General features: G+C 39.4%; 1 protein-coding gene across 6 annotated transcripts in view; it reads right to left on the minus strand.

The window, feature by feature from the left end:
- Positions 1 to 8,286, minus strand: part of SGIP1 (SH3-domain GRB2-like (endophilin) interacting protein 1) — a 360,328-nt gene extending 352,042 nt beyond the window's left edge. The window contains exon 1 of one of the 6 annotated variants that reach the window (XM_006862443.1): positions 8,044 to 8,264. In XM_006862443.1, coding sequence (XP_006862505.1) covers positions 8,044 to 8,053 — 10 coding nt within the window. In that variant the 5' untranslated portion in view covers positions 8,054 to 8,264. Of the gene's footprint in view, positions 1 to 8,043 lie in introns of all 6 variants that reach the window. The other 5 variants (XM_006862442.1, XM_006862446.1, XM_006862445.1 and 2 more) reach the window with 5 other exon arrangements.
- Positions 8,287 to 13,757: the final 5,471 nt, after the last annotated feature.

Here is a 13,757-nt window from a genome sequence, read left to right on the forward strand (position 1 = left end):
CGAAGGCTGTGCTCTTTGATCTTCATAAGTAAATGTTTCAAGTCCTCTTCACTTTCAGCAAACAATACCTTATGATCCAGCAATTCCTCTACTTGGTATTTACCCACAAGAAATATGAGTCATGAAACGAATAGATATATGCACACCAATGTTCATAGCAGCCCTATTTACAATAGCAAAAAGACGGAGACAGCCTAAGTGCTCATCAACTGAAGAATGGATAAACAAACTGTGGTACATACACACAATGGAATATTATGCTACCTTGTAGAATAACAAGGAAGCTGCAAGCCACCACATAACATGGATGAACCTTGAGGACATTATGCTGAGTGAAATTAGTCACAAAAGGAAAACTACTGTATGGGACCATTATTATAAAAGACTAAGAAAAAGAACCCACCCTAAAAGGGGAAAAAAAAAATCTTTGCTGATCACAGGGATATGCGAGGTGGGGTAAGGGGAGGGAATTTAAGATGGACCACAGGATAGGGAATAAACTTAGCTTGGGCTAAGTTGGACAGAAGTAAATAATGGCAGGGCTCTGGGATATGGGGATTGAGGCATGGTTGGAATGAGCAAAAGGTGGGAAATAATGTTAAGATGCTTGGCAGTCTTTTGAAACTTGGTTTCCCTTGCCTGCCATTGAAAAATAGACACTTATATGGAAAGGAGAGAGACCCAGGATAAGGGGAGAGAAAGGAATCGCCAGAAACATCACCACAGAAAGCTTGTAAGTTTTTCTTCAGCCTATACCTGATTGGAGGAGCTATGGTAGCATAGTGGTTACGAATCGGGCTGTGAACCTTAAAGGTCAGCAGTTCGAAACTACCACCTTTTCTATGGGAGAGAGATGAGGCTTTCTGCTCCTGTAAAGATTTATTGCCTAGGAAACCCTGTACAGGGTCGCTATGACTCAGAACCGACTCCACGGCACATAACAACAACAACAACAACAAATACCTGATTGGAATACCTAAACGGGGGCTAGAACTTGCCCAGTGAAAAAGGCTTCCTGCGGGTGCTTTGCATTGCATAAGACCATAAGTAGAATCCTGAACCCCATCCAGAATTTTCTGAGGTGGAAAATCTCCACTTGAAAGGACAAGCAGACAAGCCTGGAGCAGCTAGAAGAACAGAAGATACTTCTTGAAAGAAAGACCAGCAGGAAATATAAAAAACAAAAATGGCAGTCTAATTGACTACTACAAGAAGAAGTAAGCTGTTTGCCTGAGAGCCATCAAGGCAAGTGGTTGGGTCCCCTCAGAGCAAACCCCCTTCCAAGACTAAGACTCAAGGGGAATACACGAGCAGGCATGTGGTCTGGCTGGTGACCACATTGGTCACCTATAAAGGTAACTGGGGGAAAAGCAGCAATGAAGTTGTGTGCTAAGTCTGATCTTGTTCAATAGACGCCTGTGAACCGTAGTTGAGACCTGGTTGGCCAGCAGTATGGCAAGATTGGGGACTCCTGGGCCCAAAGACAGTTGGCATGGCCACAGAGGACTAGAGTGGAGAGTGAAGCGTTCAGCTGATATGAAGTGAGGGGAGACGCACAAGAACACCCATATTTGCAGATAGTACCCACTTGACCTGGCTTCAGTGGCTGAACGATCAGAACTCGACTAGAAGAAGAAAGAAGTGGAAAAACAAGAGTAATCTGCTACAATTTTATGAACTTGACCTACACTTATGGATGTAGTAGCTCAAAAGCGGGAACAAATCTTTACAGTGAGGATCATTCCCACCCCCTCAGTACACATGGTTTGACAGGGATGGGCAACTTAGACATTGGCTACCCAAAATGGGGGGCTACAAAGGAAAGAAGTGACTGGCTTACAAGCTTTCAAAAGGCATCCTAGTTCCAGAGGGTGTGGGGAAAATTAGAATCTCCACTGAGTGATTTCCTATCTGTTGGAACAGGGCTGATGAAAGGAGATGGGGATAAGACTCTTGTGTTTCAGTAGTGAATTATTGCTATGAAGACTGACTGTGTGGGTAGGAAATGTAAAGGTAGATTTTTTTTAACAAAAGGAAGAGAGTGGTTGATTTTGCAGTCCAGGAGCAGAGGTCCTTAGGACCATTAAGTGAGAAGAGCAGAATGTGGGACCCTACCCAGAGAAAGAGTGATGCCAGAGATGGAGGCAGTGACAATGATGAGGAGAGATGGAGCAGCTGGGGACTCTGGACTCAGGAAAGGAGAGGGGCTGTGTGCTGACAGCCGGGGACAGGCTTGCGGGGTATACCCTTTGGTTGTTTGATGACATATGGTGGGGATTGTATTCATTGCAATAAAACAAAATACAATACGATGAATGTAAAGCTGGTGTTCTCCCATGTAAACTATCACATAATTCACAATAAAAACTTAAAAAAAAAATAAGGACATAGCATGATTTGAGATATTTAAATATGGATACTGAATATCTTTCTAAAATCTTGTAGATGCAATTAACTGATGCTCTATGACTCTAAGAATGGAGACTTATCCTTCCTCAGGTCTAAATGCCTTTCCCCAGTAAGCCCCCACTGTTAAGCAATACATTGTGTGTTTACAGCAATAATTGCAGTCAGTGCACAAACAGGTTGTTGTTGTTAAATGCTGTTGAGTTGGCTCCAACCCATAGCAACTCTATATAGGGTTTCCAAGGAGTGGATGGTGAGCTTGAACTGCCAATTTTGCAGTTCAAACCAACTTTTGCAGTCCAGCGCATTAACCCACAGTGCCACACCAGGACAGACAGGTTAGAAGTCCCATAATCCATTTTCTCCTGAGAGGGGCCCTCTGCTACCATGCTCTCCAATTCCTCTCTATTACCTCTTTCTTATTCAGTTAATTTCCCCTCAGAGACTTTTTCAAATATATGAATTCAAATCTATTATAATCCCTTATCTTTTTTCTTTCTCTTTTTCAACTCCTTCACGTTCATCTCAGTAAATTCTCTTCCTCTCTTATTTCCTTCTGTGAATTTACAAAATGACTTTAATTACAATCAAATAATAATTTAACAGTTGTACATATAACAGGGTCGCTATGGGTCGGAACTGACTCGACAGCACTTAACAACAACATATAACATTAACTGAGAAAAAAAACAAACAACAAAGCAACAAATAAGGAAAATTAAGCAAAATCGTAAAATCCTTTGTCACCAGTTTTTAAAACTTTTGGAAGTATCTAAAAAATTCCCTTCAAAATTTGTCTCCACATCCTCATTGTCCTCTGTTTAAAACTTCTTTTCCTTAAACACCAACTTTTGAAGTTATAATTATATTTAACACTATCATTTTTTCTGACTAATTGCTATTACTATAATTCAGTTCTTTGCCATTTCATGGCAATTGTTTATTTGCGTTAGATAATAGAATAATGGCCTTTGATTTCATTGTATGTATGAGAATGTAATCACCATTTTTATCATTATTCCTATGGAAACACATGTTGTAGGTAACCAATTCACAAACTTTCAGAAACATAAAAGTTGTGAGTTGGTGAATTCCTATATATTGTTTATTTGAAACATGGAAAATGCATGTGCCAAGTCCAACAGAAAGCATTATCCCAATTCTTACAGCATGATTTATATAAGCTATTGAATTTGATTGACTCTTGGAATTGGTTGGAAACATATGTCTAAGGTGACCCTTTCTGACCTACAGCCTAGAGGAAGGAGAAAAATTACATATAGGATTGGATGTATATATTAGAATCTCAAATGCATGCTGATATTTTGCAAAGTAATTTCACCATTTTTGGGAAGGGAAATGGCAGGAGAATTAGGAGCATTTCCTTTCAAACTTCTTAGCTAACTATAAAATCAAAAGCTGCAATTTCAAGACACCTTATCCTATTTGATCACATCAAAGCATTTTCCAAATATCATAAAACTCCATTTCAAGATATGGAAAAAACCCACCTTTACTCTCTATAAGTTTCATTTCAATAAAGGTTAGTTGATTCAGAATTGTTCAAAATTATCTATATAATGATTATAGCGATAAAAGGCATTAACAAGGAATTAAAGCATATGGTTCTATGAGTTCTCATATTTAAGATAAAGACAAAATATGCAACCAAAGGAACTAAAAACTATTTTTTTCAATAAAGTTAGTATGTCCCACCAGAATACAAAGTTAAAGAAAAATTTGCTATCTTAAATATTTGTTGTTGTTGTTGTATGTGATCCATTCAATTCCAACAACTCACAATGACCCGATAGGACAGAGAACTGCTGCAGAGAATCCCTTGGCTGTAATCTTTGTAAGGAGTCCTGTTATGGCACGGGATGTGCTGGACCAGTGTCAACCACAAGGTCGGCGGTTCAAGTTCACCAGCCACACTACTCAGAAACCCTATACAAGTTCACTATGAGTCAGAACCAACTTGACGGCACTTAACAACAACAAACAACAATCTTTGTGGAGCAGAAGAGCAGTTTATGAGGAGCCAAAAATATGAGCTTTGTTGCCAAATGAATTTGGGTCCAAATTCCCTTCCACCTTTTCTCCCACCAATATACTATATTTTATTCTGACAATTTAGAAGATTTACAAAAGTACGGTATGCAGAATACATTTATTTGCAGGTTAGTGTAACCAATAAAACACAATTTATGAAATCACCTGTACACTGTAATTAAACACAATAAGCCTTTTAAAATAGACTTGTCAATTAAACAAAAATCTTAATATAGGGTAAAACCATTGAAAACCAGAAACTCATCTTTCCAGTATTGCACCTAACAGCCTGAATGTGAAACTAAAAACAAAAAACACCTTCATTCATTTTTGTATGGACAAGGGAAAGTGCTCCCGAGGCTGCCTCACAAATAAACAGACACTCTAAAAAAACTCTGATTTAATTTCACTTAGTTTAGAATAGCTATAATGTTATTTTCAAACTTTAATAACAATTTATGAATAAAGAATTTTCCTAACCTTACAGACTACATTTGAACTTAGCCAATGCATATATATACTCCTTAACAAATAATTCCCTTTGCTATTCATCTTTCCTTTCACACTCATAACATGAGGGGACTTCAAAAAAGTAATGGAAAAAATCCATTAGCTTTTAATCCCACTTTTGCATGAACTTTTTGAAGCCCTTTGTGAATAAGGCTCCATATCATTTGCCATCTTTAAGGAAAGAAACAACTAAAACCAACTACTGCCAAAAAATAAAGAATGTAAGAGTCAAGGAATCAAGTCACTCAAAATAAGTAAATTAAAAAAAATAATAAAAATACTTGAAGTGAACTATGGAGCCTCAAACTTCTGGTAATCTGATTGGGGTCCCTGCAGAATTATTTTATTGTTTCCCTTGATATTAGCGTAACTGGAAAGGTAATAGCAGTCTTCATATATGTCTAGGATTTCCAGTGGGCATCAAATGAATGTAGTCTATATTCCTGTTCCATAAACATGAAAGTGCAAATCTAATCTATGGGCCATTCTGCTGAGGATGCGTTTATTATTGCTTATCACAAAGTAGGGAAATAGTTTTGAAAAGTTGGTGTGGCCATGCTTTCCCTGAGCAGGAGACTACAACATTATAGAAGTACAGAAATTCATACACACATATGCAAATATCTTCTCACCTGTTTTAAAAAATGTTTATATGTTTGAATGACTGTATATGTATGTGAGTGTGTGTGTGTGAGAGAGAGAAAGAGACATGTACTAGTTTTTAAAGAATCGCTTTATGTAGATGTTTGCTGATACATTCTCAGAGTGCACTGATGGTTCAGCAGGAAGCTGCAATGATAGGTTTTGGGTGTGCATTTTAGGGAATTCCTTATCTTCCCAACATTTTTATGACAGATGTAACACCTTAACTTCCTCTATAAAAGAGCTAAACAGTAATAATAGCAACTATTATACTGTACAGATTTAGAACAATTCAGAGGTGAAACTCGTGGCTCCAATAACGGAAACATGACCACATAGTGCCAAAAAGACAGACAACTAAGTTGGAAAACCATTCCTAGGAAAATTAATTTCTGGTTAAGGTTCCCAGAACCTTAATATCTTAAGATATTAAGTTCTGAAAAGCATTTAAATAGTAACAATGGGTAGACCAGAAAAGAAAAAAAAAGTTTCATTTAAATTTTAAAGCCAATAGAAAACCTGTTCAATTTCTTTTGCAATTATCTGATGGAAAGCAACTGTTTCCATAATGTCACCTTCAATTCATACCAGTGCTAAGTAACGTCCTTCATTAGATAAATTTGGCAAACTGAAAGCAATACTGCCAATTCAGCTCCTACACAAGTCTTTGTTATAGTTCTTATTTCAGGTTAGGCAGCTGAAATAGCTTATCAAGGAATTGAGATTCTGGAATGGCACAATAGAACATATTACCAGGAAAATCATTATTGAGTACCAATAAATGTTACTATATTCAAAGATGACACATCGGTTCCATAGTTTTCACTGTAAGAAGTCAAATGCAAAGGCTTCCACTTACCCATGTAAGATGAAAAGCTAATCAGAATGTGCATAGATGCATTTTTTTAAAAAAAAGCTACAGGAAATTTAGCTGGAGAGATATAGACAAGAATTTTTTTTCCTGAGGAGGGTAATTCACATGAGCTTTTAACTGAAAAGTACATCAGTAATACTCTTTTTGTCTTGCATTGTTTCTCAAAGACCAAATCCATTTTGAATTAACAAAAATGATTTCATGTCAAAGCATTAGTAATCGCAACTTATTTAGGCCCACATTTAAAGAACTAGGTTCAGAGTCTTTTGCAAACAAACCAGGCCTCATAGAGAAATGATGCCCAATCTCTTTTAAAGCTTTTTTTTTTTTGGCTAAAAGCTGTGGGCCATGAATCTAGAATTATTCACTACCCAAATCACATTAACAATGTTTGACATGATGACAGAGAGAGCCAAAAGAATTCATTTCTGCCAAATACAGGTTACACTGTCGTTGTTTTTTTTTAAATGATTCTCCTCTTATTCCATTTGATACATTTCTAAGGAATGATTAAAACCCATAGGCTACACTGTGGATTAAAGGTGGCCTCCCTGCCATTTTCATGGCTGATTTGAGACCCATTATGCTTTCGATTCTGCATTGTGAAATCCAGTCTGGGGACAAATTTCTGCCTGTCATCTTAGGAAAGGCCAGAGGTTTTACACCATCCTGTAGTGTGAAAACAGAAAATCAAAGCCAGTGTAGAACCGCCTGCTTCTTTCTTGATTAGCTTGCTGCTTTTTTTGAGGCAATCGTGGCTGTCACTATGTCAAAGCTTGAAAAGGTATTTAAATAGGAAACAATAGTTTAAAAAGCATCTCCCCAAGAAAAGTTCCTTTTTACATTTGAAATTGAATGCTAAAAGGTAATCAGTAAGTAATCATTTAATGCTTGGCTAGGAATCATTGCATGCAGAAAGTATTTAGGAAGCACAAAATCTTTTCTTAACCTGATAAGACCCTGAATCAGAAGCCAAAAGGCCCGGATATTTTCCGTATGTGCTCTTTCTGTTGCAATGACATCCCCATAAAACTATATCTTATGGACCAAATTTTCTGTGCCCCTCCTCCATCAATAAGATGTAAACTGCAAACATGAAAAATGTCTTGCACATTTTTTAGACATTTTAAAATAGATCATTAAAAAGGCAGCATGTCTAACTCTGTCAATGACCTCTCCTGTCTAATGTCAATTTCAGAATCCAAGTTTCCATTGTAAATGTTTAATCAGTATAGTCCCAGGAACCTAGCATAGAAAACCTTATCTTCTCTCCCAACTTATTTGCTTTGCAAGCTCTTTCTGAGCTATAATTCAGTTCCCTGCAAACACTTTAGGGTTTTCTCTCTCAAAGGTGCAGGGTGCTCTGTAGATTCCGAACTAAGCAAAAGCCCTGTGGTTTGATTCCATTAGTCTAAGACGTGGTCTGCTGCAAGCAAACTGCAGCATTTCTACTTGCAAAAATCCTGGCAACCAGGTTCTAGACCAGCTACACACATTCCTCAACGCTTCTCTGCCCAAATCTTGCCTGAAGCCAGTCAGCCACAGCGAAAGCATCCTACCTTCCATCATGGTGGCAGAATTGCATTCCTTAATTTCCAAGGAGTCTGAAAAAACACCAGAGGATACGATTCCAGTTCCCAATTAAGTCCTCCCAGCGCCGTTTCCAAGGTCTGCTCTGCTAGCTGTTAAAGCCAAAGGAGATAAGTGTTAACCTCAAAGACAGGCCATGGACGCTGATGGTGCTCCTTCACCTACAGGCTCCCAGGAAGATGCTGAGAGAGAAAGGCAGAGGAAGAGCAAGCAGGCTGAGTTGCACCGCCTGCGCTGCCTTGGCCAATCCCTTCAACTCTGGACCGCGTCACATGGTAGCCAGCCTGCATCTCCTGACACAATATCCCCGGAGAGCACACAGAACCTATTTCCCGTCCCCATTCCCGCCACCCCCATTCCCTCCCGCTTGTCACCAAATACACAGCCCCTTCCCCACCTGGTGACGCACTTCCCCCACCCCTCCTCACTGCCTTCCTAAGCCTATTGCAGCGGCTGGGTGCCCGAGATAAATTATCAGGCGCTGCCACCTTAACAGGGGGCTCTGGCAAGAAAGGAACACCTAAGTGGCTCGCTGCTAAGAGGGTTTTTTGTGTGTGTGTGCGTTTTTTTTTTTTTAAAGAAAAACTTCTTTAGAAATCCTATAAATCCGTGCCGCTTTAAGTCTCAGCAACACACTAAGCTCCCAATTCCCATCTTTTGCCCTAAAGGAATGCCAAATGTCAATGCCTGTGCCCTCGCCACCAAAGCTCATTCCCATCTCTCCATCTCTCTCTCTCTCATTCAGAGAGAAAAATCAATCCGTCTGACGTCACATCATAAACAATTATCCCCAAAAGGATGATGCAGAAGAAATTTCACCCCAGCTGCCTTCAAGAGAGCCAGGGAATTAATCGCGCATGACATGCCGGAGGGCTGGGAACTGTCATTAAAACAAAGAAACAAAAGAAACCACCCGAGTGGGGCTCAGGAATCAAACTGGCAACGCTTGAGATAATTTCTGGGGCGAGAGGGAGGCGGGAGAGAGAGGAAAGAGCTGGAAGGAGAGGCCTTAATCCAACTGTGCACGCCGGCTGCCTCACTCCAACCTGACCAGTCGGTCCAGCCAGAGACAGAACCCACCAATGCGTCTCTGAATACTCCGGTTCGGGTCCTGCCGCACGTGCGTCCTCCCAGGCCAGGCGCACACGTGAGCCCCCTCGCTTCCGCAGGTGGGGAGGACAGAACCTTTCTCGCAACCCAAAGTGGCTGCAGCTGCCTACTTCAGTCCCTGTAGGAAACAGACTTTTTTCCAAATGACACGTTTTTCTCGACGTGCCTCCAGCATCTGTAATCGCTTTCAAACCCATTCGTTCACCCCGCTGGAAATCCGGAGGGAGGCAATTGTGCTGGCTACAGGCCGGAGGGGTGGGCGGAGCCCAGGGCTTTGCAGTTTCGAAGGATGGGATCTGGGTACCTTGCAGCTGCTAAGTGGGAAGTGTTAGTGCACTGAGCTGCTTGGTTGAAGAGTCTATCACCTGGCTCTTCTCCCCAGGGACTCCAGGAGCCTTTCAAGGCCTCAGACACCCAGTCCAGTGATCCCAAGTTCCTTTCAAGCCAACTTAGTTAATGAAGAAGGAGGGGAGGAAAAGGGAGAAGGAGGAGGGAGACGGGAGGAAGGGAAAGGTTTCTTATTAGAGCTCTGGGGGGAGTGGACAAGAACAGCAAGATGGGCATTTCTTGTTGATATGACTAGGAAAAAGCTACCACCCTACAGGACAATTGTGAACAAAAAAACAACAACATATTCAACATAACTTTGAGAACTAAGGTTCTCAAATAACTTTAAGTCTCTGATACTATTATCAATCATCTATATTATAAATATGCCTGTAAACTTTTAATATTGTTTCCCCTTTGATATGGTCTAGTTCTTTTTCACCAGAACAAATAAGTATTGCTGGTCAAGAACCACTGAAGAAAATACAACAACAACAAAAAAGATTGCCAGAGCCAGCATATTAATAGTTGAAAACAAAAACAAAAACCCAGTTCCTTAGCAACTTCGGAGATTTATAAAACCCATTGTGATCCCTAAGGACAGTATTTCAGTGGCCTCCAAATTTGAAAAACGAACTCTCCAGGGAGATATAAATCCTTGTGCCTTTTTCCTTATATCTGTGAGACAGTTGAATTTTAAAACAGGAAAGAATTCCTAAGTAAAACCTTCCTTAAGTGTTACTACCAACACTGTTCTGAAAACTGCAGGAGCATTATTACTAACAAGATTGATGTGTGTGTCTAGAAAATTTTTTTGCTATTGTTGTTAATGGTTAAGAAAATGATTGGATATTGGTGTCAGATTGGAATCAAGTTTTGTTTCCACCACTTAATGAGCTGTGTGAACCTTGGCAAGTTATGCAATCTCTTGGTAACTCATAGTTTCTTTTTCTGAGAAATGGGACTTATAATCATAATAGCTTCATAGAGCTATAAATAATAGAATTGACAAGCATTTATGAATGACTTACTATGTTCAAGCTGTCTTGGAAATACTTTGTAAACCTCTTAACACATGTTTGGAGCATAACAAGGCTTCCATGCTAGTTTATAGTTATCATTATTGTCCCCAAAGGACAGGCAGATGCATCAATGAGTTTGTAGTTCCCTGAAAGTTGGCCCACAGGCATAGAGAAGGACCAAGTAAAACACCAGGTAAAGCATGTATTGCTAAAACATGTTAGAAAGCATTGAAAGGCTGAACAAGGAGTCCTGGTGTGGTGCTGTAAGGTAAGCACTGGACTGTTAATTGAAATGCTGGTGGTTCAAAGCCACCAGCTGCTCCTTGGAAACACTATATAGGGTCACTGTGAGTCAGAACCAACTCCATGGCACCGAAGAGACAACAACAACAAAAGTAGAAGCATGATCAGAACCAGATGAAGTTAATTAGGAAAGATCTTCTCAAAGATGGAATTTTAGCATTCAGAAAAAACTGAAATGGATTTGGGCTGGCAATTCTAAAAAAAAAGGTTTTCTGAATAAGACAAAAAGGCTTTGTGTAAAACGTAGAGGTAAAGGGAAGCACTGATGTGAGGGAGATATTGTCAGAAAGTCTGTCTGCCTTTTCTCACCTACTTTAAGTTTTACAGTGTCTTTGAGCATGTTTCATAGATTCAATATGGGCATGCATAGTTTCGTTTTTAACTTACAGCAAGGCAACTAGCTAGTGTAGAAAGCAGGTTTAAAGATACTTTTGGTTAGGAAGGTGTTTATAGAAAAGACAAAAGTATGTGGATATGATTGCAAAAAAAAAAAAAAAAGATGAAAAAATCAATGTGTAGTGATGCTGTGGGTTAGTGTGCTGGACTGCAAAGTCAGTTTGAACCGAAAGGTTAGTGGTTCAAGCTCACCAGTCACTCCTCAGAAAGCCTGCACAGGGTTGCTGTGAGTCAGAACTGTTTTCGACAGCACTTAACAACAACAAGTTAAAGGTGGTAAGGCTAATACCTGGTTAAACTTTGTTGCAACTTTGTCAGCTGCATTGTTCTATCCTAAATTAAAAGAACAAGCAACAGCCAATTGTTAACATTGGATGCACAAAGTTGTATATCAAATGAAAGCTTGTTTAAGTATGTTGTCATAAAAAATAAGGCATCCTTATATTGTTGCAGCAACAATGAGCCCAAACATAGCAACAATTGTGAGGATGGCATAGGACTGGGCAGTATTTAGTTCTGTTGTACATGGTGTCACTAGAAGTCAAAACCAACTCAACAACATCACAGATTGAGAAAAGTATTTCTACTGAAAAACAACAAGAATGGCTCACATTTGGGGCAATTTTTTCCCACTTCACAGTATAATTTTTGTTTACCAACAAATGCAAAGGAGAAATTGGTAAAATAATAGAGTGCCTTTTGCAAGTCTGAAACTAAAAATGGATCTGTGAAGAAGGGTGGTTAAATTACTGATTTCCATCAATTTGTCTTTGGTCTTCCATGAGGTCATGTAAGTGTGCACCCAGATTGCACCAGGACCTCAAACTGTGCTTACCACCATCTTTGTCTGAGACAAAAAATAATGAATAATATCATTAAACCAAATAACCAAAGTCATTGCTTTCTAGTCTGTTTTGACTTATGGCAACAACATGTGTTATACAGTCGAACTGCTCCATAGGGTTTTCTTGGCTGTAATCTTTACGGCAGCAATTGCCAGGACTTTCTTCTGAGGTGCCACTGAGTGGGTTTGAACCAGCAACCTTTAGATTAACAAATAAGTGCAAACCATTTCTGCCACCCAGGGACCTTAAAAGTCACCAGTCATTTAGACTTTTTTTCTGAAATAACATTTACATGGTTGTGATGCCATGATATACACATTTTAAGAACCAAACCTTATTATATTGTTACTACAAATGTTCACTTTTTCCATTATCTCCCAATTTTAGGATTGAAGGAAAATCTCTTCCTATTTTAGAAAGAGAACAAAAAATATGACAACTGAGTCACAAAGGGAGAGAACAAATTAGCATAGTTAAGTTTAGAAAATGGATTCAGATGGCATATATATATTTATATTCAAGATGGTGGCCTAAGCACAGTGTTTGACTCTGTTCATCTTGAAATTCCCACTGAGGAAAGGGAAATTTTGTTCAAGTCCTGCAAATCAGAAAGAGATCTCAGCTGAAATGTGATAAAGTAAATGAAAGAGTATGATATACACACTCATATTCAATACGTTTTTGTTGTTGTTAAGTGCCATCAAGTTGGTTCTGACTCATAGTTACCCTGTATAGAGTGGCTGGTGAGCATGAACCACCAAATTTGTGGCTCGGATTGACTTTGCAGTACAACACATTATCCTGCAGTGCCATACCAGAACCCCCAATGTCATTTTCATTAAAATGAAAGTATTCTGGCTTGTTCTACCACAGGAAAAGAAGGAGACTTATTGAAATACCTCAAAGAATTAGAGAAAGAACTGAACAGCTGAAGGAAAAGAGGAACCAGAACACTCTAGGAAACTTGGCTTTCAGAACTAAGAACTCAGAATGCTCTCTGGTTTTCATCTCTGTTTTTTCAAGCATGTCAACTTATTTTCTCTTACTAGTTTTTCTCCCTGTGATTAGAGATCTGGACTTCAACATCTTCTAAGCTCATGTCTTCACAACTAGACTATCTTAAGACCCACTGGGGGGGGGGGGGGGGGTGTGGAATCCAGGGAAGGACTATGACTCTTAGCGACCATACACACATGTAAACTCCTGAGGATGCATGGGGTGGGAGATAGGCATGCTTTTATGAGAAACTTCTAACGGCATGATATGATTGGAGGAGAAGAAAAGAAGTTGCCAAACAAATGAAGGATGCTACTACCAGAATAATGGTAGGGGACAGAAGCTATCAAAACAAAAGCTATTGTTTGAAAACTTGAAGGTACCATGGAGGCTGAGAAATCCACACTAATCCTGTCCAGCATATTTCACAAATTATTAACACATGCTCACTCATTACATACAGACAAAAACAACAATACACGCCAACCTGAGTCATCCTTATTTGGGATGCTTGGTAAAGTAGTTTTTAGATGCTGTTGAGTCTGTTTTGACTCATACCTCCCCTATGTACAAGAGAACAAAACACTGCCTACTCCCACACCATCCTCACAGTTGTTGTTATGTTTGAGCAAGCCCATTGTTGCAGCTACTGCCAATCCATTTCCTTGAAGGTTTTCTTCTTTT

The sequence above is a fragment of the Chrysochloris asiatica genome, unplaced genomic scaffold (assembly GCF_000296735.1).
Source record: "Chrysochloris asiatica unplaced genomic scaffold, ChrAsi1.0 scaffold00048, whole genome shotgun sequence".
In the NCBI taxonomy this organism is placed as follows: domain Eukaryota; kingdom Metazoa; phylum Chordata; class Mammalia; order Afrosoricida; family Chrysochloridae; genus Chrysochloris; species Chrysochloris asiatica.